The sequence below is a fragment of the Saccopteryx leptura genome, chromosome 4 (genome assembly GCF_036850995.1).
Source record: "Saccopteryx leptura isolate mSacLep1 chromosome 4, mSacLep1_pri_phased_curated, whole genome shotgun sequence".
NCBI classification, from domain to species: Eukaryota; Metazoa; Chordata; class Mammalia; order Chiroptera; family Emballonuridae; genus Saccopteryx; species Saccopteryx leptura.
The window spans coordinates 121,630,802-121,658,714 of NC_089506.1; the positions used below are offsets into that span (position 1 = coordinate 121,630,802).

The 27,913-nt window shown below is 47.9% G+C and overlaps 3 protein-coding genes and 1 non-coding gene across 8 annotated transcripts in view; 2 read left to right on the forward strand and 2 right to left on the reverse strand.

Moving 5' to 3' along the window:
- Positions 1–27,913, forward strand: part of MFSD11 (major facilitator superfamily domain containing 11) — a 253,051-nt gene that overhangs the window by 199,950 nt on the left and 25,188 nt on the right. The gene's annotated exons all lie outside the window — the stretch shown is intronic.
- On the reverse strand, positions 18,774–25,840 carry JMJD6 (jumonji domain containing 6, arginine demethylase and lysine hydroxylase). Of its 4 annotated transcripts, XR_010751072.1 has the most exons (7): positions 25,478–25,840; positions 24,610–24,998; positions 23,666–23,952; positions 22,691–22,826; positions 22,137–22,230; positions 21,288–21,426; positions 19,039–19,177 (listed from the first exon to the last, which is right to left on the reverse strand). XR_010751072.1 is itself a non-coding variant. In XM_066381308.1 (6 exons), the coding sequence occupies exons 1-6, from the start codon at positions 25,604–25,606 to the stop codon at positions 19,046–19,048; spliced, it is 1,212 nt and encodes a 403-aa protein (XP_066237405.1). In that variant the 5' UTR covers positions 25,607–25,838; the 3' UTR covers positions 18,774–19,045. The 4 variants fall into 4 exon arrangements, 3 of the variants coding, with proteins under 3 accessions (XP_066237405.1, XP_066237407.1, XP_066237406.1); XM_066381308.1 differs by lacking the exon at positions 22,137–22,230 and having other exon boundaries at positions 18,774–19,177; positions 25,478–25,838; XM_066381310.1 differs by lacking the exon at positions 19,039–19,177 and having other exon boundaries at positions 22,729–22,826.
- On the reverse strand, positions 20,017–20,092 carry TRNAS-GCU (transfer RNA serine (anticodon GCU)). The gene has a single exon. It is a non-coding gene; the product is annotated as a tRNA-Ser (tRNA).
- The window catches only part of METTL23 (methyltransferase 23, arginine), a 4,454-nt gene continuing 2,536 nt past the window's right edge, over positions 25,996–27,913 (forward strand). Inside the window, exon 1 of one of the 2 annotated variants that reach the window (XM_066381358.1) lies at positions 25,996–26,347. In XM_066381358.1, coding sequence (XP_066237455.1) covers positions 26,324–26,347 — 24 coding nt within the window. In that variant the 5' untranslated portion in view covers positions 25,996–26,323. The remainder of the gene's footprint in view (positions 26,348–27,913) is intronic. The other variant, XM_066381359.1, reaches the window with a different exon arrangement.

The window sequence follows — 27,913 nt, forward strand, 5'->3', positions numbered from 1 at the left end:
GGTCAGGCGCATGCGGGAGTCTGTCTGACTGCCTCCCCGTTTCCAACTTCAGAAAAATACAAAAAAAAAAAAAAAGACTTTATTCATTTTAGAGAGGAGAGAGAGAGAGAGAAAGAGAGAGAGAGAAGGGAGGAGCAGGAAGCATCAACTCCCATATGTGCCTTGACCAGGCAAGCCCAGGGTTTTGAACCAGCAACCTCAGTGTTCCAGTTCGATGCTTTATCCGCTGCGCCACCACAGGTCAGGCTATACCTGGGTTTTCTGTTAATTCATCTGTTAGGGTGGTCAATCTGTGTAAGGCTTTGGTAATAGTACCATCTGGGGCTGTGTTAGTGGGGGTCTAGGTACAACATTGGGTTCCAATTATTACACATCGCCTGCCCTTCTCTGCTAGCATCATATCTAAAGCTAGGCTATTTTCCTAGGCCATTTGGCTGGTAGGGCCAAGTTGCTCTGCTATTCCCTTAATTGCATCTCTTGTATAATTGACAAATCTTTGTTGATTATAATATATATAGTTTGCCAGACCAGGCGATGGCGCAGTGGATAGAGCGTCAGACTAGGATGCCGAGGACGCAGGTTCGAGACCCCGAGGTCGCCAGCTTGAGTGCGGGCTCATCTGGTTTGAGCAAAAAGCTCACCAGCTTGGACCCAAGGTCGCTGGTTCGAGCAAGGGGTTACTCGGTCTGCTGAAGGCCTGCAGTCAAGGCACATATGAGAAAGCAATCAATGAACAACTAAGGTGTCGCAATGCGCAACGAAAAACTAATGATTGATGCTTCTCATCTCTCTGTTCCTGTCTGTCTGTTCCTGTCTATCCCTATGACTCTCTCTCTGTCTCTGAAAAAAAATAAAATAAATAAAATAAATATATAGTTTATCCAATTTACATTCTTGTTTATAGTTACCTACCAGAATAAGGCTGATTCAAATCTGGCTACAATTTGAGTCTGTGGCTTGAACTCATTGGGACACCCCTCTCCCACACACCATAGAACTGCAATAGAATTCACACACATACACACACACACACACACACACACACACACACACACGGGTCGAATGACCCGCTGGGAGTTAACGTACTCCTTTTACTTCACCTATTCTGTGATGAGTAAGGAGGGCAGGCAGGGGAAGTGAATGAGGTTGAGTCTCATAGATTTTTGTCCTACAATACTACCAGACATCAGCTCTGGAGATGATAAGGGCAGATTGGTTTGGCAGCCCTGTGAATGGTCGTCTTTCACTGCACCGAATTAGATTTCCTACAAAGGTCAGATTGTTCCCTGACCTTGAGAGGCACGAAGAGAAATTGGCTATAGGAATAGGTATTCTGATAGCCCTCAGGGGCTGACCCGCTGGGCTTTTGTCCTTAGAAAATAGCAGTGATAATGACCAACATGACTTTTTTTTGCCAGGATGTGGCACGTTGGAACACAGCTACCATGCAGTTCATCCCATCAAGGTTAAGGACCACCCAAGTGGAAATGGGACTTAAATGGGACTATCAGAGCCTCCAGTCTTCCTGTAGCATAAGCATAACGATTGCTTTTGTTTAGGGTGCTGACAGAATATCTGATCCATTCTACCCAGGCATTTGCATCTTGGTATCCTGTTTCTATTGCTAGGGTTTGTTTTAAATCCTTCACATCTACTATGGTTACTAGATAGAGGGAGGCCTGGAGGCCCACCCCCTTTTCCAACTTGCAGTCCTACTCCTAATCTTACCATTAAATCTTTTCCTAATAAATCGATCCTACCTCTAAATTCACAAGGGGGCTATTGGGTGAGACCCATGGGAGTAGAAGAGCCCCAGACCCCCCTATTCTTTGTTGAACATCAGGAGGGGAAACAGGTTTTTCTCTTTATCCCATTCTGGGACTCTCTCTTAAAATGACCCGACTTTATACATTTAAAGCATTTGTTCTCTCCCTTTCCTCCTCCTTGTCCTTGTCGACTTGCTTTTTTTTTCTTTTCCTTTCAAAAGTACCTCCCATATCTTATGCTTTCTATCATTAAAACCATACAATTTATTTCCAATTAGTCGGAATTCTGTTTCTAAAACCCTTAACTTTCAATGAGGACTGTTAGTAATTAGCAATTTTAGATTGATACTTTTATAAACTGTGGATAAAAAAATAAAAGACAGGGCCATGAACTAAAACTGATAAGCTCAAATGAGCCCTGCACAATGGACCTGCAAACTCAGAGACCCAAAGTAAATACTCAGGATGGTCTAAATCAGAGGTAGTCAACCTTTTTATACCTACCGCCCACTTTTGTATCTCTGTTAGTAATAAAATTTTCTAACCGCCCACCGGTTCCACAGTAATGATGATTTATAAAGTAGGGAAGTAACTTTACTTTATAAAATTTATAAAGCAGAGTTACAGCAAGTTAAAGCATATAATAATAATTACTTACCAAGTACTTTATGTCGATTTTCGCTGTTTGGCAGAATAAATCTTTATAAAACAACTTACTATAGTTAAATCTATCTTTTTATTTATACTTTGGTTGCTCCGCTACTGCCCACCATGAAAGCTGGAACGCCCACTAGTGAGTGGTAGGGACCAGGTTGACCAGCACTGGATCAAACCCTTCAAAGCAAAAGTAGTTTATGGCAGGCAGTCATTTCCTAGGGAGGTGTTCCCTCTCAACGTCAATGCTCACCTCCACTCAAGCCTGTTTATTGTCCTCTGCATCTAAGATAATGTACCTGATTACATGCCTTTGGAATGTGAGGGTCAATTTTGTCTTTCCCCATGAGGCCATACATCCCACCAGAGCAGGAGCCAAGAGACCCACCCATTGTTATCATTATGTGAACCATTAACTGATAACTGTCTTGTTCCTCCCCATGTAAAAGAAATTTCAGCATATATACTTTACTTTTTTGTGTGTGTGTGATAGAGACAGAGAGAGGGACAAACAGGAAGGGAGAAAGATGAGAAGCATCAATTCTTCATTGCAGCACCTTAGTTGTTCATTGATTGCTTTCTCATCTGTGCCTTGACCCCCCTGGGGGGGGGGGGGCTACAGCAGACTGAGTAATGCCTTGCTCAAGCCAGCGACCTTGGGCTCAAGCTATAGAGCCTTGCTCAGACCAGATGAGCCTGCGCTCAAGCCAGTGACCTCAGGATTTCAAACCTGGGTCCTCTGTGTTCCAGGCCAACTCTCTATCCCAGGGGTCCCCAAACTTTTTACACAGGGGGCCAGTTCCCTGTCCCTCAGACCGTTGGAGGGCCAGACTATAAAAAAAACTATGAACAAATCCCTATGCACACTGTACATATCTTATTTTAAAGTAAAAAAACAAAATGGGAACAAATACAATATTGAAAATAAAGAATAGCCCTGGCCGGTTGGCTCAGCGGTAGAGCGTCGGCCTAGCGTGCGGAGGACCCAGGTTCGATTCCCGGCCAGGGCACATAGGAGAAGCGCCCATTTGCTTCTCCACCCCTCCGCCGCACTTTCCTCTCTGTCTCTCTCTTCCCCTCCCGCAGCCAAGGCTCCATTGGAGCAAAGATGGCCCGGGCGCTGGGCATGGCTCTGTGGCCTCTGCCTCAGGCGCTAGAGTGGCTCTGGTTGCAATATGGCGACGCCCAGGATGGGCAGAGCATCGCCCCCTGGGGGGCAGAGCACCGCCCCTGGTGGGTGTGCCGGGTGGATCCCGGTCGGGCGCATGCGGGAGTCTGTCTGACTGTCTCTCCCTGTTTCCAGCTTCAGAAAAATGAAAAAAAAAAAAAAAAAAAAGAATAAGTAAATTTAAATCAACAAACTGACCAGTATTTTAATGGGAACTATGCTCCTCTCACTGACCACCAATGAAAGAGGTGCCTCTTCTGGAAGTGCGGTGGGGGCCGGATAAATGGCCTCAGGGGGCTGTATGTGGCCCACAGGCCGTAGTTTGGGGACCTCTGCTCTATCCACTGCATCACCGCCTGGTAGGCTATCTACTTTACTTTTTACCTAATCCCTTTTTTTTTTTTTTTTTTTGTATTTTTCTGAAGCTGGAAACAGGGAGGCAGTCAGACAGACTCCCATATGCGCCCGACCGGGATCCACCCGGCATGCCCACCAGGGGCGATGCTCTGCCCATCCAGGGCGTCGCTCTGTTGTGACCAGAGCCATTCTAGCACCTGGGGCAGAGGCCATGAAGCCATCCCCAGCGCCCGGGCCGTCTTTGCTCCAATGGAGCCTTGGCTGCGCGAGGGGTAGAGAAAGACAGAGAAGAAGGGGGGGGGGGGGTGGAGAAGCAGATGGGCCCTTCTCCTGTGTGCCCTGGCCAGGAATTGAACCTGGGACTTCCACATGCCAGACCAACGCTCTACCACTGAGCCAACCGGCCAGGGCCAATCCCATTTTTAAATGTGAGATAACCCAAGTATTTCATTGTAGGTAAAGAGAAACAGAGTTTGTCCCAGAGCATAGAGTTTATCATCTGCATATCGGATTGGAGTGAAATCTCTGGAAAATTCAGCACTATTCCAGTCCTAATAGGTGGGACTCCTCGTCTACCTCGGAGCATTATTGTCCAACTAAACTTAGAACCTTCCCAGGTGAAAGCAAAGAGGTGTTCCTGTCCTTTTATTTTTCAGACATGTTCAAACAGGCACTACATGACTTTATTGTCATTGAAAAATTTTGGCAATCCACAGGAATAGCTGGTAAGAGATTATGGGGATTTGGGACCACAGGATGTCTGGAAATAACAATCTTATTTATAGCTTTGTGATTCTGTATAAATCTATTTTACTGGGAAGCTAGAATTACAAAGGCTTGTACATAGAATTATAAATCCCCATTTTAAGTAATCTAGTATAATGGTCTTAATTCCAGCTACTAATACATCAGATCTTAAAGGGTGTTGGCAAGTCTTGCCACTCTCTGTACTGAAAAGGCCCAGAGTTGCATTGGAGTGTCCTGCAACAAACTTTCAGTCTCAAGATTATTTTCCTTTACATGGAAATTCCTTTAAAATTATTATTTTCCCAATCAGTGCAGTATTTAACTTATTTCTAAATACATTTTACCCTATTAGGTTAACTGGGGCAAAACTGATTAACAAAATATATATCGCCCCTCAATATTCCCTCATTGGAAAGGGACAGATTTTGATTTAACAATTATTGATTGATTACATATTCCTACTATTTGCACATAAGCTTTACTCTGAAGTAACAAATAGATGAAATTCTTTTTCTCAAAGAATTTATCTGTTCTTCTCCAGAAGCTTCTATTTCCAACCAATGTCTGCTTTACGTTCATTTAATATTAACTTTCGAGCTGGCATTTTTTAATTGAGCGCAGAAAAAAAAAAATCACTTCAGAGGGATCACAAGGTCCCCACTTTGGGCACTTCAAGCTGATACTTGCAAGTTAACCCACAGGATTATTAATGGGGGGGCTGGTGTCCTTGGGGCTTGTCGACCTTAAAGGTATGATTTCCCATGTTAATTTTATTTTTCTTTGTGTATCTGCAGTCTGACAAATTTCTAGAGATATTGTGTAGTGGGTTCACGTGTGTGGCTTGTGGGTTGAGCTCCAAGGGATTTCACCTCCCAAGTCATCTCAAACCCTCTTATGTGTCTAGGTTTCTCTCCCCTGCTGAGGACTCTTGGAGTGCTAAGTATCCACCCTTCATGTGCACATCCCCAGATGAGTCAATTATCTAATTAAATTTGAATTTGGAAGTCCCTGTGGGGCTGCCTACACATCGTGAGGGATGCCCTCTTGACTCCTGCACAGAGATTCTTGTCGCCTAAGAATATCCAGGATTCGGGCTGGAGGCAGGAAGTGACCCTTATCCTCGGAGCTGAACAAGTCCAGGCTCTCATTTATCCAGCAAAGGATTTCTTTGTTCAGACTCGCAGTTAAGTAATTCCAGTTGAAAAAGACCAAAATTAAACACAGACATCCATTATTTATCCCCCTGTCCTGCCTTACTTAACCTCGGTCCTCAAACCCTAACCTTTAGGTTCACTTCGAAGATTTCCAAAAACAGCTCAAATAAAATTATTAAAAAATCCTTACAGGTTTGGAAGTTGTTTTACATTGACAGAACATACTTCATTAGCAAACAAATTTATATTTTCAAAAGATATAACAGAAATTACAGGAACCTTTTGTAAACCCAGGCAAAACAAACTTCTTTTCTGTTAAGAACTTTAAAAGGCATTAAATTAAACTAGTAGTAGTATTAAATGCTTTTCTAGACCACCTGGTTAAAAAAAAAATTCTGAGTAACTTTTATAGTATTATTAATAGTTGCAGAGGAGGCAAAACGTGTTTGCCTTGGTGGTCTACTGAGCCTCTGCTTGGATTTTATAACAAACTATAGAAATGGTCCCTGAAAGTATAGTCTTCTCTGCTTGGATTTTAAAAGGGCCCTAATTTTCCTTTACACTGAGGTCCTGGCATGACCTCTCTCATTTTCACAGTCTAGCACAGAGTCCAGAGATGTTAATTCCCTTATTGTTCTCTGAACTACAACAGTTTTTAGACCTCCAGGAAGAGCCTTTAAGATATTTAAATAGCGTGGTTTGTTTGTTTTATTTTCTGAGTTTTACTGTCTGGAAAGGGGGGGGGGGGGTGAGATCTCTTCCCCACTTTGAGTTATTAACTTATTTTCCGCATAGAAGAGTAAGAATTTCAGATAGACAGACAGATGAGACAGATTAGGGCCCTCAAACTGAAATTGATTTCTCCTGTTTCACAGACCTGAGTACAGTTTTACATACAAACAAGACAATTACAGTACAGAGACACAAGCATGACACATAAATAAAATCTGATTAATCCTAATAGAGTTGCTACTTGACCCTTAACTCTGAAGACAAAGAACACAGAGAATAGTAATTAGTGAGGAAACACCTACAGAGCGCAGTACAAACCAAGAAACAAGTTTAGGTTTCAAAATTCCATTCTATTTAAGTTTAAATGAGCAATTCTTACATATTATAATTTTAAAGCAACAAAGCCCAGAGTATTTGAATACAGGAATTGTATTGCTAGTAGCCGCAGCCATCACAGCCATTGACATGCAGGTTCACATTAGATTCGGACAGACAGTAGAGAAACAGGGGAGCCAAAAACTGGTGGGCCATTCCTTTATTCTAGCCTCACACCTGGCAGGTGAGTGAAAACACACAGGGCTCCAAAACACATTCATACATTCTTTGGTTCCACAACCAGGAGAATCCTCTCCGAGTTTTCCTAGAATCAAAGGCCCCCACCAGCTCGGTCACCTCTGGTTCCCCATTTGCACAACTTTCTCCCTTCTCATCTCTGCACAAACTGGCTTCTCCTTCAGCACCCTGCCATCTTGGCTTTCTCTTTCTCAGTATACTTCTTCTCTGCTCTCACTCTGCAAAAAAACATGGCTTCCTTCCCTCTGCTTCTTCCTCCTTCTAAAAAACCTTTTGGCGCAAAAACTCCTTCTCCAGCAATATTAGCATAACAATGGCCCTTCCCAAGCAGGAAGGCAATTAGCAGTTTCACCTGGGCAGCGCCACTTTTTTTTTTTTTTTTTTTTACAGAGACAGAGAGGGAGTCAGAGAGAGGGATAGATAGGGACAAACAGACAGGAAGGGAGAGAGATGAGAAGCAGCAATCATTAGTTTTTTGTTGCAACACCTAGTTGTTCATTGATGGCTTTCTCATATGTGCCTTGACCGTGGGCCTTCAGCAGACTGAGTAACCCCTTGTTCGATCCAGCAACCTTGGGTCCAAGCTGGTGAGCTTTGCTCAAAGCAGATGAGCCCGCACTCAAGCTGGCAACCTCGGGGTCTCGAACCTGGGTCCTCCACATCCCAGTCCGATGCTCTATCCACTGCGCCACCGCCTGGTCAGGCAGCAGCGCCACTTTTAATAAAAGTGAGCAAACCCAAATAACACACATTTTACAAACTTATTTGCCCAACAGGAATGAAACTGTTTTATTTAGTTCAATATTAGAGCCGGCATTTCCAATTTTGTATGCAAGAACTTACTTTAGGCATCAAAAGAGCCACATCTTGGCTCTCCTAGGTTGATTTCATTCACTGCTTCTTTTTCCCAGTTGTTTAGGGATTATCATCCCAATAAGTGGGCATTAGGCCCAGTGAAACATTGGGAGGTATTTCTAGTTGCTATTTTAGAGGTACTATTTCCCATCCTAACTGTGGTGCGCTCCAAAGAGAGGCTCAACCCTGCTTACTGCAGGTTTCTTGAGCTCCTGAGAGGCTCATCCCCCCTTCCCTGACCACCAAGGAGTACTACACCGCACCCTTGGCTTTTCTTCCCTTGGTCTGTGCATGGAGTTGCCTGATACCCATGGTACCTCCTTTAAGGGCCCGTTTCCTGCATTGCGGAGAGTCCAGATCTGTTCGCAGCCTGGGCTGAGCCCTTCCTTTTAGCTAAGGGCCGCTGTGATGGAGCAGTGGGATGCATCTCCCTCCACAGAAGGGCTGAGGGGAAGGGATATCCTGGACAAGCCCCCAAGTTGTTAGAGATGGAATTAAGCAAGACTCATGGAGACAAAATACCTCAACAAGGCAACTTTAATAACTTCTGCAGAAGGGCGTGCTGCTGCTATTGAAAGCCAGCCAGTGTGTGCACGGGAATAGGGCAAATTCTGTTTTTGTCCCTAACGCAGGCCCTAGGCTGCTGGGTCTTGCTCCATTGGCTGGAGTGTTGACAGCATAATCTTAGTTTTTCTGCATTGGCTAGTTTAAAATGACTACACCAAGGGGGAAGGGAGAGATGGGGATATCATTAACTAGGTAAGGGGCCCTGGCCGGTTGGCTCAGCGGTAGAGCATCGGCCTAGCGTGCGGAGAACCCGGGTTCGATTCCCGGCCAGGGCACATAGGAGAGGCGCCCATTTGCTTCTCCACCCCTCCGCCGCGCCTTCCTCTCTGTCTCTCTCTTCCCCTCCCGCAGCCGAGGCTCCATTGGAGCGGGGATGGCCCGGGCGCTGGGGATGGCTCTGTGGCCTCTGCCCCAGGCGCTGGAGGGCTCTGGTCGCAACATGGCGACGCCCAGGATGGGCGGAGCATCGCCCCCTGGTGGGCAGAGCATCACCCCTGGTGGGCGTGCCAGTGGATCCCGGTCGGGCGCATGCGGGAGTCTGTCTGGCTGTCTCTCCCTGTTTCCAGCTTCGGAAGAATGCAAAAAAAAAAAAAAAAAAAAAAAAACTAGGTAAGGGACTGGAGAATGGCAGGAAAAAACCCGATGACCAGACAAAGGGGGCTGAGGGATTGGTAACCAAGTTAGTTATTTCTCATTCTACTTCGTGGTCGGAGGAACCCGAATGAAAGGAGTTGGGAATTAGTTGAAGAAAAGAACAGGAGTTAAACATTTCCTTCAGGGGTGAGACCCAGCAGCCTTCAACATGTGCAGCTTCTTTGGTAATGTGGCTGCCCCCCAAAGACAGGTTTCCAGAATTCATTTCCAATTGCTTGGGGGGGTCAACTCGGTTTCTCTGTTTCCAAGCCTCTGTGCAGAATTCTGGATGTCTAGGCAGGCAGAGTGAGGGAAAGGATGGTTGTACTGTTTTTATTTCTCCAGATCCTTCTAGGCTCTGTGGCTAAACAGTGTATGTTTGAGAGAAATGTTGTTACCAAAACATTATTTCCTTACCGCTCCCAACCCCTCACTATAGTTATCTTAAACACAGAACTGGCAAAATTTGTCAGGTTCCATGGCAAACACAAGGCCTAATGTTGAAAAAAACAAGGTATCAGTTTTTGCTGAGGATGTACTGAATACTTTTTTGGAGAAACCGCAGTGCTTGAGCTGACATTTGATGTCAGCCAAGATGCTACATGGAGCACATTTGTTTAAAAATTATTCATTTATTTAAAAATTTGTGGGGGGTGCCCTAGCCGGTTGGCTTAGTGATAGAGCGTTGGCCTGGCGTGCAGGAGTCCCGGGTTTGATTCCCAGCCAGGGCACACAGGAGAAGCGCCCATCTGCTTCTCCACCCCTCCCCCTCTCCTTCCTCTCTGTCTCTCTCTTCCCCTCCCGCAGCCAGGGCTCCATTGGAGCAAAGTTGGCCCAGGCGCTGGGGGTGGCTCTATGGCCTCTGCCTCAGGCGCTAGAATGCTTCTGGTTGCAACAGAGCAACGCCCCAGATGGGCAGAACATCGCCCCCTGGTGGGTATGCCGGGTGGATCCAGGTCGGGTGCATGCGGGAGTCTGTCTGACTGCCTCCCTGTTTCCAACTTCCAAAAAATACAAAAAAATAATAATAAAAATCTGTGGGGTTTTTTTTTTGCCTGACTAGGCAGTGGTGCAGTGGATAGAGCGTCGGACTGGGATGCCGAGGACCCAGGTTCAAGACCCCGAGGTCGCCAGCTAGAGCACGGGCTCATCTGGTTTGAGCAAAGCTTACCAGCTTGGACCCAAGGTTGCTGGCTTGAGCAAGGGGTTACTCGGTCTGCTGAAGGCCCACGGTCAAGGCACATATGAGAGAGCAATCAATGAACAACTAAGGTGTCGCAATGAAACACTGATGATTGATGCTTCTCATCTCTCTCCCTTCCTGTCTGTCTGTCCCTATCTATCCCTCTCTCTGACTCTCTCTCTCTGTTAAAAAAAAAAAATTACATAAATTACAATTTTAAGTTAATTTTTAAAGAGAGAAACATTGATTTTGTTGTTCCATTTATTTATTTATTACAGAGACAGAGAGAGAGTCAGAGAGAGGGATAGACAGACAAGAACAGAGAGAAATGAGAAGCATCAATCATCAGTCTTTCGTTGTGGCACTTTAGTTGTTCATTGATTGCCTTCTCATATGTGCCCTGACCGTGGGCCTTCAGCAGACCGAGTAACCCATTGCTCGAGGCAGCGACCTTGGGTCCAAGCTGGTGAGCTTTGCTCAAACCAGATGAGCCCACCCTCAAGCTGGCGCCCTCGGGGTCTCAAACCTGGGTCCTCCGCATCGCAGTCCGACGTTCTATCCACTGCGCCACTGCCCGGTCAGGCTGTTGTTCCATTTATTTACACATTTATTGGTTGATTCTTGGATGTGTCCTGATGAGGGATCAAACCCACAACCTTGGAATGTCGAGATGATGCTCTAACCAGCTAAGGACTTATGGAGTACTTTCTTTTAGATGTAAGATGCAAATACACCCTCATGCTTCCTCATGAGTTCAGTTATGACAAACAGGATTCCACAACAGGGTGAGCTTGGTCCTATTGCATCACATTATATTAAGGGGAACAGGTAAAAAAAAACAAAAACAAGTTGGTGGTTGGTGAAATATGGCCCACAACTAGAACATGTGGAATGGGGCTTATCTCTTTTGACCACTGTGGGACTTTCAGCCAAAGTGTTTAGGCCTTATTTCTATTCCCTGTCCCTATTGTTTTTTCCATTTAAATTTATTTATTGATTTTAGAGAGAAAAGGGAGAGAGATTTTTCTTCTTTTTTATTACAGATTTTTAAAATTGACTTTATGGGGGGGGGTAGGGGACGAGAAGTGGATGCTTTACTCTAGCTATTGACTGGTTGCTTGTTGTATGTGTCTTTTTTTTTTTTTTACAGAGGCAGAGATAGGGACAGACAGACAGGAACGGAGAGAGATGAGAAGCATCAATCATCAGTTTCTCGTTGCGCGTTGCGACTTCTTAGTTGTTCATTGATTGCTTTCTCACATGTGCCTTGACTGTGGGCTTTCAGCAGACCGAGTAACCCCTTGCTGGAGCCAGCGACCTTGGGTCCAAGCTGGTGAGCTCTTTGCTCAAGCCAGATGAGCCCGCGCTCAAGCTGGCGACCTCGGGGTCTCGAACCCGGGTCCTTCCGCATCCCAGTCTGATGCTCTATCCACTGCGCCACCACCTGGTCAGGCTGTTATATGTGTCTTGACCAAGCAAGCCCAGGGTTTTGAACCAGTGACCTCAGCTTTCCAGGTCGATGCTTTACCCACTGTGCCACCACAGGCTAGGCAGGAAGAGAGATTCTTTTTTTTTTTTTTTTACAGGGACAGAGAAAGAGTCAGAGAGAGGGATAGACAGGGACAGATAGACAGGAATGGAGAGAGATGAGAAGCATCAATCATCAGTTTTTCGTTGCAACACCTTAGTTGTTCATTGATTGCTCTCTCATATGTGTCTTGACCTAGGGCATTCAGCAAACCGAGTAACCCTTGCTCAAGCCAGCAACCTTGGGTCCAAGCTGATGAGTTCTTTGCTCAAGCCAGATGAGCCTGTGCTCAAGCTGACAACCTCGGGGTCTCGAACCTGGGTCTTCGGCATCCCAGTCCAACGCTCTATCCACTGCACCACCACCTGGTCAAGTGGAAGAGAGATTCTTGTATGTGTGTTGACCAGGGATCAAACCTGCCACCTTGGTATATCGGGACAAAGCTCTAACCAACTGAGCTACTGGGCCAGGGCCCTATTTTTTTTTTGTATTTTTCCGAAGTTGGAAACTGGAGGCAGTCAGACAGACTCCAGCATGCGCCCGACAAGGATTCACCCAGCACGCCCACCAGGGGGCGATGCTCTGCCCATCTGGGGCGTTGCTCTGTTGCAACCAGAGCCATTCTAGCGCCTGAGGCAGAGGCCACAGAGCCATCCTCAGTGCCCGGGCCAACTTTGCTCCAATGGAGCCTTGGCTGCGGGAGGGGAAGAGAGAGACAGAGAGGAAGGAGAGGGGGAGGGGTAGAGAAGCAGATGGGCGCTTCTCCTGTGTGCCCTGGCTGGGAATCGAACCCGGGACTCCTGCATGCCAGGCTGACGCTCTACCACTGAGCCAACAGGCCAGGACCTTTTTTTTTTTTTTTTTTTTTTTTTTTAGAGAAGAAGGCAGAGAGAGAGACAAAAACATCAGTCTGTTTCTGTGTTTCTGTATGTGCTCTGGCTGGGAATTGAACCGGCAACCTATGTGCTCCGGGACGATGCTCCAACCAACAGAGCTATCTGGCCACGGCCAGGGCCCTATTTTTTTTTTTTTTTAAATTTTTTTTTATTCATTTTTAGAGAGGAGAGACAGAGAGAGAGACAGAGAGGGAGAGAAAGGAGAGAGAGAGACAGAGAGAAGGGGGGAGGAGCTAGAAGCATCAACTCCCATATGTGCCTTGACCAGGCAAGCCCAGGGTTTTGAACCGGCAACCTCAGCATTTCCAGGTCGACGCTTTATCCACTGTGCCACCACAGGTCATGCCAGGGCCCTATTTTTTAAATTATGTATTTAAGAGGTCCTATTGTGGAGACAAAAACTCAGTTACCATGAAAAGAAACAAAAATAAAACAATGCAAAAAAAACCCCAACTCCAAATTGTTGCTTTATTGAAAAGGAGAATGAGTTTCATTCAACTGAAAGTTAAAAATACCAATCCAATAGCAGACCCACAGGCATTTCGTGGTGGACCCCATAACGAGAGGAAGTGGAACCAGGAGGCTGTTCAGAGATTTACTTGACAACTACAGAAGGGACAAAGTACTGGGAAGACAGTCCAAGTTCTCCTGGGGGTGCCAATGAGGCCACCACATGAGGACAGTTTATGTGGTTTTACTGTGCACACTGTAACATCAATGTCACATCTTGACAGAGCCAGGGAAGGGGGAATAGGAGGAGAAACCAGACTCCACCTGGAACCACCAGCAGCGCTGGGAACACACATGAAACAGTGTTTTTTTTGGTTTTTTTTTTAACAGAGACAGAGAGAGGGATAGAAAGGTACAGAGAGACCTGAATGGAGAGAGATGAGAAGCATCAATTATCAGTTTTCGTTGCGACACCTTAGTTGTTCATTGATTGCTTTCTCATATGTGCCTTGACCATGGGCTTTCAGCAGACCGAGTAACCCCTTGCTTGAGCCAGCAACCTTGGGTCCAAACTGGTGAGCTTTTTGCTCAAATCAGATAAGCCTGCGCTCAAGCTGGCGCCCTCGGGGTCTCGAACCTGGGTCCTTCCACATCCAGTCCGACGCTCTATCCACTGCGCCAAAGCCTAGTCAGGCTGAAACAATTTATGGAAAGGCTACACACAATTCAAGGAACCTAAGCTGCTTGCTCATATGCCTACTTCCTGGACAGCATTTTTTTTTTTTTTTTAGGTGAGAGGAGGGGAGATAGTGAGGCAGACTCCCACATGTACCCCTATCGGGATCCGCCAGGCAACCCCAACTGGGGCTGATGCTTCAGTACTGAGCCACTTTCAGCGCCCAAGGCTGATGTGCTCCAAGGGAGCCATCCTCAGTGCCTGGGGCCATGCCCAACCCAACCAAGCCACTGGCTGCGGGACGTGAAGAGGGAGAAAAGGGGTAGAGGGAGGGGGAGAGAAACAGATGAGTGCTTCTCCTATGTGCCCTGACTGGGGATTAAACCCAAGACATCCTTACACCAGGCCCATGCTCTATCCACTGAGCCACTGGCGAGGGCCTGGACAGCACTTTTTACATTTATACAAAACTCCTGTTGCATCCCACATTCTTGTTTAATTCCTAAATCACACCAACGCTGAACCGCAAATAAATTTGTAAAGCACAACTTGCTTGCTGATCCTTAAATACCTTTAGCTAAATTATAAAGAAGCCACTCGTAAATTAAGAATATAGCTACAATTATTATTATTATTATTGTTATTTTTTTTTTTTTTTACAGAGACAGAGAGTCAGAGAGAGGGATAGACAGGGACAGAAAGACAGGAAGGGAGAGAGATGAGAAGCATCGATCATCAGTGTTTTGTTGCGACACCTTAGCTGTTCATTGATTGCTTTCTCATATGTGCCTTGACCCTGAGGCTACAGCAGACTGAGTAACCCCTTGCTCAAGCTAGCGACCTTGGGTCCAAGCTGGTGAGCTTTTGCTCAAACCAGATGAGCCAGCGCTCAAACTGGCAACCTCAGAGTTTTGAACCTGGTCCTCTGCATCCCAGTCTAACACTCTATCCACTGCACCACCGCCTAGTCAGGCTATTATTTTCTTTTTTGAAGCTCATATGCTTGTGTTTAGTAAGGACTTTAGGGTACAGCTCTACCTACTCTGAACAGCGGCCCTTGTGAACAATAGCATACTCGCTGCTCATGAGGCTCCATCCACCAGATCAGGAACCTGGGCTCGTCACAGCTTCATCTCCAGCACCTAGGACAGTGCCCAGCATGCAAACATTTGTTGAATGCTTGAATGATTAATAAATGGGCATCTGCCTGGCTGGTTGGCTCAGCGGTAGAGCGTCGGCCTGGCGTGCGGGGCACCCGGGTTCGATTCCCGGCCAGGGCACACAGGAGAAGCGCCCATTTGCTTCTCCACGTCCCCCCTCCTTCCTCTCTGTCTCTCTCTTCCCCTCCCACAGCAAGGCTCCATTGGAGGAAAGATGGCCTGGGCGCTGGGGATGGCTCCCTGGCCTCTGCCCCAGGCACTAGAGTGCCTCTGGTCGCATGGCAGAGCGACTCCCCAGAGGGGCAGAGCATCGCCCCCTGGTGGGCAGAGCGTCGCCCCTGGTGGGCGTGCCGGGTGGATCTCGGTCGGGCGCATGCGGGAGTCTGTCTGACTGTCTCTCCCCGTTTCCAGCTTCAGAAAAATACAAAAAATAAAAATAAAAAAATGGGCATCTGCAAACATGCATGAGCAAAGTGTGAACAGTGTTTCTGGTTTTGGCAGCTTTCTCCTCAAAGGTGTCACCTTAAACATCACAGTACCACTGAAGACCCTCTGTGCAGCTCTGGATACTTTAGGCTGATAGAAAAGGTCTCAGGACCCCGCTTATTGTTTTCAAAATTAGCTGGAGACCCTGGCTGGGTAGATCAGTTGGTTACAGCATTGTCCTGATAAACCAAGGTTGTGGGTTCAATCCCCAGTCAAGACACATATAAAAATCAACCAATGAATGCATAAATGAATAGAACAACAAATTGATGCTTCTGTCTCTCTTAAATCGATTTTAAATTTTTTAAAAAAGAAATAAAATTAGTTCCTAAAAATAGTTTGACGTTGTACCCGTCACTTCACTATTGACCCAACTCAGAGGAGCAGCTCAAACCAAGCAGGTAGAGGGTTAACTGTAAAACAGATGGATCCCTTGTTCCCACTTCCTACCAGGTCCTAATCACTCCACTCCTTTGTTATGGTCTCCCCACCTCATCCCTGATCCCTTATTTCTGGATATTGTTTATCAAACAGGAATCACTTTTGGCATCTGGGGAAGACAACGGGTGGCTAATGTCTCAAGTTCAAATTGCCACTGGACCATCCTAGCCACTGCAACGTTTCACCACGCCCCCTGGTGGCAAACAGCCTTCTGGTTTTGTTCTTTTTTCCTTTAAACTGAAGTTTAGAGAGGAGCAGTTAGCTAGTATGAATTTGAGAGGAAGGTGAGTGTGATAGGCCAGTAGCAATACTGGGGGAAAAATATTGAATAAAAGCATTTTGAGGATGGCAAGAAATGTTTTTTAAAAGGAGGAGCAGCACCATTCAAATATTAACACAAAAGATTATGGCTTCAGCCCTGGCCGGTTGGCTCAGTGGTAGAGCGTCGGCCTGGCGTGCGGGGCACCCGGGTTCGATTCCCGGCCAGGGCACACAGGAGAAGCGCCCATCTGCTTCTCCACCCCTCCCCCTCTCCTTCCTCTCTGTCTCTCTCTTCCCCTCCCGCAGCCGAGGCTCCATTGGAGCAAAGTTGGCCCGGGCACTGGGGATGACTCCATGGCCTGGATTCCCAACTATACCCATTTTTAGAGGGATATGGGGAGGCAACCACCATAAGATTCCAGTATGTGTGCACACACTTCTCCCTCCTCTGGGACACCAGAGTTCCTATCCTGCTGGGGCTGCTGAGGCCCACAACACCGCTTCTCACTGGTATGTCCTTGACAACACTTTATATTTATTTAAATGTAGGGACAGATTAAGCAAGCAGGTGAATCAGGAGGACAGAGATGGAGCCAGCTGTTTGGTCCCTAATTATTCACACCAGAATTGTCTAGAAGCCTCAACAGCTCCCAAAGACTAGAAGCACCTTCTCTGAATTTATTCCTGGTACATGACACAACCCCCTCCCCCAATGCCTGCAGGTCCAACAAACAGGGACGCTGATCAGGAAGTCTAAAGATCAAGTGCGTCTGACTTATGATCATGTGATGGGAAAGAATGGGGCAAATCTCTGACCACTTGGCCCAGTTCATAATTTTAAGTTCTAGGATGAGAACACAATAAACCCCTCTCCCTCTCTGTTCATAAAGAGAAAATTCGGATGTGTCAGCTGACCCCAAAATATATCACACAAAAATACCCCTGGAATTTAACAGCCTCTCTGATGGTGGAGGAAAATATCAAATCATCAGATAGTACCAGGTAGTGGCGAGTGGTGCTGGACACGCAGGCTGAGCTAGTGCCACTGTACGTGTTGTTGGATAAATGCTGACTTACGGGAGGGGAGGGAATTAGCCCACTCACAGTACTTCTCACATGTAATCGTTTACCCCCAAATCAAAGTCACTCATCCCTGTCAGTGTCTCTACAAGGACACAGCTGGTCTGGGGACAGCACAAGTTCCTTACCAACATCAGTGAGGTGACATATGCCATAAGACAAAGGGTGACAACCTCCAACTTTACAGTTGACCAGCTTGGTTTTAAAGGACACAGCACAGAACCTCCTTACCCAACATGATGGCAAACTTTGGTGTCCCAGGATTTCACTGAGCTGCTGAGTTTTTAAATGTCTTGACAATCTATTCTTAGCAGTGAAAGCAGCATTCAACTGAAGAGGGAGGATCCAAATTCAAAGATAACAAAAGAGAAGGGAGGAGCAGACAGCGTGAACACTGAGTTGCCCGTCACCAACAGCTTACACAACAGCCACCTCAGGGAGCCTGTTTATCTGCTCAGGGGCAAGTGCGGCCTCCACCAGCGTCCCTAATTCTGCTAAGGAAAGCACAACTGCCTGTAACCAGCAGGCAGGCAGCACAGCTGTGTGCAGAAAGGGAAGGTCATGGTAGAGCAGAACTCCCAGTACCCCCATGTTGAAGCAACTGCAGGACTTTCTCTAGAAGTTTTCACAAAGTCACACTTCAAGGGCAGACCACAAGTCTCTAATGACAGATCTAGGTATGGCTGTGAAAAGGCCATCTCAGGCTGAGAAACACATCCTAGTCTGATACACTCAACTGAATAGACACCTCAATTTTCCCATGGAATTCCAGCCAGACCATAGAGAATGAGTAAAAAATGACAGAAGGAATGTGGGTCCTAAATCTTATTGACACATTTAATAAAACAGGTGCTCGGAGGGACAGAGAAACGAACAGGAACATTACCTATTGAGTGGCTGAGGACTTCACTTAAAATCCTACAAACCCCGAATTTCACTGTCTTCCTGAAACCTCATCTGATGCTGACCATGAAACACGGGGCTCAGAGAACTAAAGACCCTAGATGTCCGCTGCGTTCCCAGACGCTCTGTGAGCCTGTTCTGTGCTCAGAACCAGGGCAGGGTGCTTACAGAGACTTTACCTTATGGATTTTTAACTTATTTAAATCAAATCTGGTTTTTTAAAAATTGGAGACATGATTAAGATTTTATAAACAATCTGAGTTTTCTGCTTTTGTCCAGTTTGGCCTGACCATCAAAGCAGCCATGGCCAAGGGTGAGGAAAGAAGGCCACACGTCAGGCTTCTGCAGAAAGAAGGCCACACGGGCAGCTCTCTAGCATTTCCCCTTCACAGCTGTTACGACTCCTCATCGAGAGCACACACCTGTGGACTCACTACTTTCCCCCAGGAAGAGCAACACAGGAAGGTTCTGATATTCTAAAAGGAAAACAAAATTCAAATATATAAAATGCAACTGAATTTTATTAAATAATGTAAAGAGTTTCCTTGGCACCATCCTCATAGATGCTTGCCTTTACGCATAAAATAAGCCAGGTTATTTTGCATTGGTAGCAGACAAAAAAGCTACTGTAGCAAATGCTAAGTGAGTGGACTCATTCCAGGAACATCTGTTCTCAGGCTCACAGCCCATGGGGTCTGCAGGAGCCGACTGGCCACCTCCTTGGACCCTGCCCCTGGCTGCAGCATGTCCTGCCACAGACAAGAGCCATGCTGGGTCACCTGGAGGAGCTGCGCTCTTTGCTCACGCAGTCATCCTGGAAGGTGGTGTCGCCATTCCCCATCATGCTGCAGGTCCTCCTCTTCTTCCTGCGGTGCATTGTCCCGTCCCCTTCCGACCCCGACTCACACTGTATGGGGGAAGAGCAAAAACAGGGACTCAACCTGGATGGAACCTGTGACCTCAGGAGACAGCACACATATTGTCCCCTTCCCCCAGAAGCAAAGCAGCCGTTTGCGACTGCTCCGCAACACAGTGTGAGTATCCACCTCGTCGGACGTTCTGGCTCCCAAAGAATTAATCTTCCTGCAGATGGGCAAGTGTCCTTCCAGAATTCTCTAATGGAAGGAGTATTTGAAATCAGGACATCCACTCTAAGAATACTTAAGGTCGTCATTCTGAGACTGCATTATGAAATTTCACTCAACCAACACAGCTGGGTGCATGAAAGTAAGTCTAGCACTTAACATTCATAAAACACCCCACCCTGCCACCACGAGAAAAGATGAAATCAGTAGAGTATGCAGTTATGGGACAGATTTTATCTGCTAAGGCTGCAGGACCCTGTTACCCAATATTAGGTTAGCTTTTAGCAGCTGGGTTTCTAGGCTCCCAGTTTACCACCAACAGAGAAAATTCTTTTTTTTTTTTTTTTTTTTTTGTATTTTTCTGAAGCTAGAAACGGGGAGAGACAGTCAGACAGACTCCCGCAAGCGCCCGACCGGGATCCACCCGGCACGCCCACCAGGGGGTGACGCTCTGCCCACCAGGGGGCGATGCTCTGCCCCTCCGGGGGGTTGCTCTACCGCGACCAGAGCCACTCTAGTGCCTGGGGCAGAGGCCAAGGAGCCATCCCCAGCGCCCAGGCCATCTTTGCTCCAATGGAGCCTCGGCTGCGGGAGGGGAAGAGAGAGACAGAGAGGAAGGAGAGGGGGAGGGGTGGAGAAGCAGATGGGCGCTTCTCCTGTGTGCCCTGGCCGGGAATCGAACCCGGGACTTCTGCACAGCAGGCCGACCCTCTACCACTGAGCCAACCGGCCAGGGCCTGGGAAAATTCTTTACTTGGACTTGGAGATTATACTGCTTGGAGTCTGAATTCCCAGCACTGCTGTTTGACAGCTGTGTGATCCCGGGCTACTTCTTACTGAAACCCCCAAGTATTATTTTAACCTCTTGAGGTTACTGTGTCGGTTCACAAACACATACAGCTATAAAATGGGCAAAAGTCACTCTCCACAGGAATGACGGCAGTAGCCCTGGCCGGTTGGCTCAGTGGTAGAGCGTCGGCCTGGCGTGCAAGGGGTCCCGGGTTCGATTCCCGGCCAGGGCACACAGGAGAAGCGCCCATCTGCTTCTCCACCCCTCCCCCTCTCCTTCCTCTCTCTCTCTCTTCCCCTCCCGCAGCCAAGGCTCCATTGGAGCAAAGATGGCCCGGGCGCTGGGGATGGCTCCTTGGCCTCTGCCCCAGGCACTAGAGTGGCTCTGGTCGCGGTAGAGCGACGCCCCGGAGGGGCAGAGCATCGCCCCCTGGTGGGCAGAGTGTCGCCCCCTAGTGGGCGTGCCGGGTAGATCTCGGTTGGGCGCATGCGGGAGTCTGTCTGACTGTCTCTCTCCGTTTCCAGCTTCGGAAGAATACAAAAAAAAAAAAAAAAAAAAAAAAAAAAAGGCCCTGGCCGGTTGGCTCAGCGGTAGAGCATCGGCCTAGCGTGCGGAGGACCCAGGTTTGATTCCCGGCCAGGGCACATAGGAGAAGCGCCCATTTGCTTCTCTACCCCTCCACCGCGCCTTCCTCTCTGTCTCTCTCTTCCCCTCCCGCAGGCAAGGCTCCACTGGAGCAAAGATGGCCCGGGCGCTGAGGATGGCTCTGTGGCCTCTGCCCCAGGCGCTAGAGTGGCTCTGGTCGCAACATGGCGACGCCCAGGATGGTCGCAACATGGCGATGCCCAGGATGGGCAGAGCATCGCCCCCTGGTGGGCAGAGCGTCGCCCCATGGTGGGTGTGCTGGGTGGATCCCGGTCGGGCACATGCAGGAGTCTGTCTGACTGTCTCTCCCTGTTTCCAGCTTCAGAAAAATGCAAAAAAAAAAAAAAAAAAAAAAAAAAAAAGCAGGAATGATGGCAGTTGTTATTCTTAGAAGAAAAAGTTCCATCTTTCTCTCTCCTGGAAGGGAGGAAGGAGAGCCATATGTGATTTTATGGGGGTACCTGTCCTGGAGGCCTGGTGAATGAGTGGAGCCTCACCTCGGAGTCCGAGTCAGATGAGCTGGAGCTAGAAGAACTGGATGAGTCACTGGAGCTGTCAGAGGCGATCCCTGTGGATTCCTGAAGGTCAACGGAGTCAGCCAGGGCCGCCAACTCGGGGTGCTCCTGCTTCAAGATCCTGAGAGACAAAGAATGTTCTCAGTGTTGGGACAAACAACGACCCACACACAATAACCCAGACAAAGCTGAGACCTACTCTCAGAGGCACCCAGGAATGCCAGGTGCCTGTGCAGAATGAGGGCTTTGAGTGGCGAGGACTTGCGACTCCACAGGCCAGGAACAAGCCCTCCCACGCCGCTCTGGCCTCTCTGAAAGGAGACTGGCCCCACACGCTTGCCTGCCCACACCAGGCAACGTGTCCTTGACTTAGTCGCTGCTTTTCCCCTTGGGAGAAAGTCTCCCTGCCTCATTTTTCCCTGAACTCTTCCTAGCTGATTTTATTTTGAACCTCCCTTTCCACAGCACAGCACTTAATGACTGCAGTTGGGCTTGATGAAAGTCTGTGTGTAAGAGAAACAATTAGGTCTGTTAAGAAATAGGAAGGGTCAGGTAACAGAGAGGACCCCCTTGCTTGAGGGTAAAACTGAACTGGACCATCAGAGGCAGCAGCCCTCCCCTAGGAACCTATGTGGCATCTGTGGTGACCAGGGACAAAGCCTGGTGGTTAAGGTGAGGCCTTCCGAACGACCAGTCAGGCACACAGCGGCCTGCGGGAGGGAGGAGCAGGCCTCTGATGTCTGAGAGAGTCTGGGGAACAAAGCCACCACCCTTGCTGGCCCTCTCAGCAGGGGGGGCTGAGCACTGAACAAGCCAGAATCCCTCTCTTACCCCGAGAGCTGGTCCCTCCAGGTCAGGGTTGGGACACAGTGTCACGGGGTGGCTGGGGGTGGCTTGCACTGCCGCTGCCCGTGCTGTATCTGTTCTGTGGATAAACAGAGGAGCTAAGTCTCCAGGGCAGTGACCTCACTCACAAGAACTGAAGGTAGTAATTTCAAATAGGAATAATGCTCTGGGTAAGAAAAAGAAATAACCAAAGTAAAACCCAAACAAAATGGCTTCCCTTTGCTATGGAGGGGAAAAGAAACAAAACAAAACAAAACAGAAAAACAGAAAATGAGAAACAATCCCAAATGTGACTATGTCTTGACTGACTGGTTTTGGTCAAACATGCAGTCTTACCCTGTCCCCTCAAGGCTGGCAAGCATCCTGAGAACTAGCCCTGACCTTGGACCTACAGTCCGCCGCCCGAGCCTCTGCAGCCCCAGCATTTTGGCCAGGCCTGTCTGAACCCAGCACGTGCTACTGCATTGGTCAACTCTTTCCATTTTATCTCTTCAATAGAAATTGGAACAAAGCAAAAATGAGAAAAAAATGTCTCTCACCTATACCATTTCCTCGACAACTTTGGTCTGCCTCTTACCGTCTTGTGCCATACAACAGGGAAGTTGGTACTGCTGGCAAAATTCTGGGTGATGGCAATGGTGGTGTCAAGGTTGAGGACAACATGCCACCAGCCTCCTAAAATCCAAGTAAATAGTTAAGCAGGAGTTGTGTTCCACAAACCATTACTCTATACCATAAACTTCATATAACATTTAACATGAACTTCAGAAGCAGGGGCTTCCCATCCACAAGGGAGAGCCTGAAACAGGATCCTTCTGATCTAAGAGTCATGAAGGACCTGTTTGTGTCGAGTGTTACTGGAATAGGGCTGGGCCTATTCATTTCTGAATTGTCTTATGACTGCTTTCCTGCTACAAGGACAGAGCTGAGCAACTGTGACACAGGACAACAGTGCCTAAAATATTTACTCTCTGGTTCTTTACAGAAAGTGTGTCCTCTCCTGCTAATCCTAAACTGTGAACCAGACTGTAAAGGCAGCAAGTTCTTCAGTGTCTGAGGAGAAAAACAATCTGAAATACCTTTATTTCCAACACTTAACCTATCAAGAGGTTATCAGGTGTGGGATTGATTTCCTGCCTCTAGTCTGAGTCACTATTTCCTGTCTCAACCTACCCAGTGCTACACTATATTAAAACCTCAATTTACAGAAATAGGCTCAAGTCACAGAACATACAGAAGACATTAGGTAAACACTAAGGATAAAAATGAGCAGGCTCTTTACATAAAGAAAGTTTAGATCAATAGTCATTATGTATTTTGGTGATAAGAAAGGTGGACAGTAAGTAGCCCTTGAGCACTTGACAACACAGTAACATCACTTTCAGAGGTGGGCACTGGTCAGTTCATTCAGTCAGCATGCGGAGGTATTTCTTTGACTCACTCTCTATGTAGTTCTGCTCCAAAAGGACAAATTACTAAATTCAAATAAAGTACTTGTTTCAGTTCATCTCTACCTGGCACAAAGACAGTCTCTCCTGGTTTTTGTAAGATTTCCAGGGGTTTGAATTCAGGTGGCCAGGTTGGAAGCTGTGTCCGGGGATAAATGATATTAAACCAGGTAATAGCTTCATCTTGCTGGTTCCCTCCTTCTTCACGGGTCACCTTGATGAGTTCCCTGGGTGTGCTGGTAGGGAACAGGCACCAGCGCTTGTGGCCCTGAACTAAGGCATTCCAGGCACTGGTTCCCAGGGGGTCGATGTGTATTCCAGTTCCAGAGCGTGGTGGCCCCATTACAAACCACCTAAAGGATAGAAACATCAAAGACATGAGAGAGTAGTTGAACTACACACACACATACATATCAATCACAATAATGAGTTTGCTGCTTTAAACACATCGTGTTATCTTTGTTTCAAAGACTACATGAATTTTGGGACATAGAAATGCTGAGAAAATTGTGCATGAACTGATCCCTAACAGAAAATAGAGAAATCATGTGGCTTAAGGCTAGACTTAAACTTCCCTTGCAGGGGTCTTCAAACTTTTTATAAAAACCGCCCACTTTTGCAGTGCTGGTCAACCTGGTCCCTACCTCGCAACCAAACAGCGCTGCGATTGGCCCATCATGAAAGCTGGACCGCCCACTAGTGGGCGGTAGGGACCAGGTTGACCAGCACTGCAAAAGTGGGCGGTTTTTATAAAAAGTTTGACGACCCCTGCTAGTGGTTCAACTTCGGCTGCATGTTTGAATCACCTGGGAAGCTTTAAGAAATCCTGATGCCCAAGCAGCACCCAGACTAATTAAATCAGAGTCTCTGGACCTGTGTGGGTATCAGTAGCCCCCAAAGAAAGTCCCAGGTGCAGCCAAGGGAAAACCACTCACTGCTTTGGAAAAAAGGGTAGCTGACTGAGCTGGCTGACATGTGCTGTTATAGAGAAGGCTGGGACAGTGTTTTACCTGTAAGGGGGCCTGCGCTTCTCCCCCGCATACTGGAAAAGGTCATCAGTGAAGAACTTGGGCACCTTGTAGTCTTCCAAAAGCTTTCTTCTCTTGGGATGTTCCCCATAGCTGCTGTCAAAGATATACAGGGGGCTGTCATCGCGAGTGCTCTCCATATATTCGATGTAGTATTTCATCTTCATCTTCACGGAGTAGCCATCATTATCCTCCCCACATTTGAACTTCTGGTTCCGGTACTTCCTTTTTAGGCGTTCCAGGGTCCATTTCTCCTGCGCAGACCAGCCTTCTTGGGCGTTGAGCAGAACTACGGGCTTGTAAGGTCTTTCGTATCGCTCCACAAATTCTTCCACCGACAGTTGTAATGCGTCTGCCCTTTCTACATTATCCTGAAGCAATCAGAAAAAAAACCCATCCAGTTAAAACAACGACAAAAACAGGCAAATAAGGATGTATTCACAGCCAATTAACCATGGCATACCTAAGGAACCAGATTTTTAACTTGGCTTCTACTAGGGGACCGGGTAAGGGTGGGGTCGAGGATCTGCGTGGTTTTGGGCACGTCGCACATACAGCTACCCCACCAAGGGTGGCTCTGCATCGCCCACTTGTGGCTTTTGACAGTTGGGGCCGTCCAAAGGAATCAAGGGGCGACAGGCTTCTTTTTCGAGGTTGTCAAAGGCGTGACAATCCAGGTGCCCGCGCGGGAGAGGAAGGAGGCCCCCCTGGAACCCTGACCTCTGCGGGGTGAGGGTGAGCCCATCAGAACCCCGGGGTGCCGCACTCGGCGCGGGCGGACTGTGCCCCGGGAGGGGTGTGTGGCCGCTCGGAGACGCCTGTGTCCGGCCCGCGATCCCCGCGCGCTCACCGCCACGGCCGCCGGGTTCAGCGAAAAGCTCTCGTAATAGTTGTGTCGGGTCCAGTCCAGCGAGTCCTTCAGCTCCGGTCGCGCACTCCGCTTGGCCTCGCGGATGCGCTTCTTGCTCTTGTGGTTCATCCTGCGAGGGTCACCAGCTGGTTCCGCGACAACCTCCGCGCGGCCCACTTCCTGCCACCGACGTGCCCTCTTCCCGACCCAGGAGGCCGCCGCACTGAAACGCCCTTCGCTCTGGCCCAGCACCTTAAAAGTCGCCTTCCAGAAAATTCATTCCTCAACCACCTACCGGGCCTCGGGTTGGGCATGCGGCTGCGGTCTTCCCCGCCCCCCGGCCTCTCGCGGTCAGCCATTGGCCTCGGCGCCTTCAGGGTCCGCCTTCATATGTGCCGGAGTTCTGCCATGTTGGGAAGGTCAGGCCTGCCAAGAAGCCGCCTCACTGCTGCCAGCTCTCACACACCTGTTTCCGGTTTCGTCATTTCCGTCAGCGCACAGCCTTCGGGCTTCTGACTTCCGTTGGCGGGCTGTGGGGGTTACTTAGTGGTCTGTTTCATTTGCCTGGTTTCGAGTCTGTTCTCACCGTGCTGCTACTCTGTCTCCTGAGAGCTGCTTTCGTCCTTTTTGCCGTAGGGTTTTAGGGACCCGACGGAGCCACGTGGTACCGAGGGAGCAGCCTTCAGTTCCCGTGTGCTCATCCTGGCGGCCCGGCGCTCTCCCTTGCTTCCTGCCCTCCCCGAGACCACCGACTCTCCCTTGGGCGGCCGTGGCTTCCAAGGGCATGTGGTCCGGGCCCAGTGCTTTCGGTTCTCGGAGGAGCCGGGTGTGGGAGCGGAGGGAGCGATGTTGGAGGTCCTCGTTCCGCAGGTGCGTGCCGTTGCACCCACCGGGAAACGTCTCCGATCCTTTGCGCGGTTATCTAGCTGAGGAGCGGTTCTCAGCCCACCTGGGGAGGGCGGCTGGAGAGGGGTTGAGGGAGTGGGGTCCGTGGCTTCCCGCCTTAGGACGGATCATATGAAGCTCGTGGCGTATTACATGTCTTTAGATATGGAATCTGGGGACCCTGCCAGGGAGTTTATCCACACCGACTGTTTACTGCCAGAAAAGTGGCATTCTTGAAACCTAATATTTCTTTGATTTTATTGAAGGGCTTCTTAATTAAGCTTTATGTGGGACTGGGGTACGGGGGTTCCAATCCTTACTGCCCAAATACAGTTTTTGTTTTTAGCACTCACTTCTTTTCAGCTCATGGCTGCCCCCAAACTCAGCAATTGTACCTTATAAGCGTCCGGTTTTTCAAAGCGCTTTCACGTTGCAGTGTTTCATTTGGTTTTAAAAGCAGCCTGTGACATAGGTATTAGTAATAATTTAAAGGTGAAGAATATCTCCAGCGGAACCCATTTCAGATAGTTCTATTGTATTGTTTTCATGTTGAAATACGCATCTGGATTTCTTCCCTTATTTAGGGAGTGAAGATACTCTCTGAGAACAGACCCGCTTTACACCCAAATTTGCACAACTCCCTGGTCAGAAATCCTTCCTTGTCCTGAGTGAAATCGACCAGGGGAGGCATTTTTGTCTCTCGTTCACTATATACCGCCTACAGTTAGAATAGTACTTAGCATATTTTAGGCACTAATATTTTTGTTGACTGGATTTAGTTCAGAGTTTAGGTCCTTCACCTTTGATACATTTGTAACTTCAGTCGCTTTCTACCACTCCACTAGGGGCACCCTTTGCTCTAGGAAGCCAAGATGTACGCGATTTGTAGTTTGTAATCTCTAACTTTGTGTGCTTATTTTGTGCCTGGTACTGTATTAAATAGTTTGTATTGACTCTTCCTAATCACCCCATGAGATAGCATTTTTGCAATTCAGGAAACTGAAGCGCAGAATTAAATAACTTGAGTGAAGTCACACAACTAGTAAATTCCAAATCAGGAGTTTGCTCATTCCAGAGTTCTGAGCTGTGTTATTTTGCTTGGCTAAATACCATGCTCTCACAATTCTATGCTTTTTTTAAAAGGCTTTGTAAACTGCTTGCCTTCCTAAACTCCAGGATTCAAGTCCACTGAAACCTAAGGGTGTCTTCCTAGGACCACATTATTTCTTCTTAGCATACCAAGTTATGCCTGTGCTTAAAACCCTGGCATTTAATATGAAAGCTAAACTTCCTGTGGCCTATGAGACCACATGGGTCTGATCCCTGCCTTCCCTATGACCTCTGTTTGCGCTACATAGCCCTGTCTCCAACACCTACACAAGGGCTCTGGTCCATTAAGAGGCTTCAGTTCCTTCATCAGGGCCTCTGTCTGAATCATCCTCTCTCCCTATCCAGGGCAGCCATCTTGTGGTTATTGTCCCCTGCACCCCTACTCCCCACCATTACTCATCTGTTTTATTGTTTTTAGCATTATCACAAACCCAAAATATC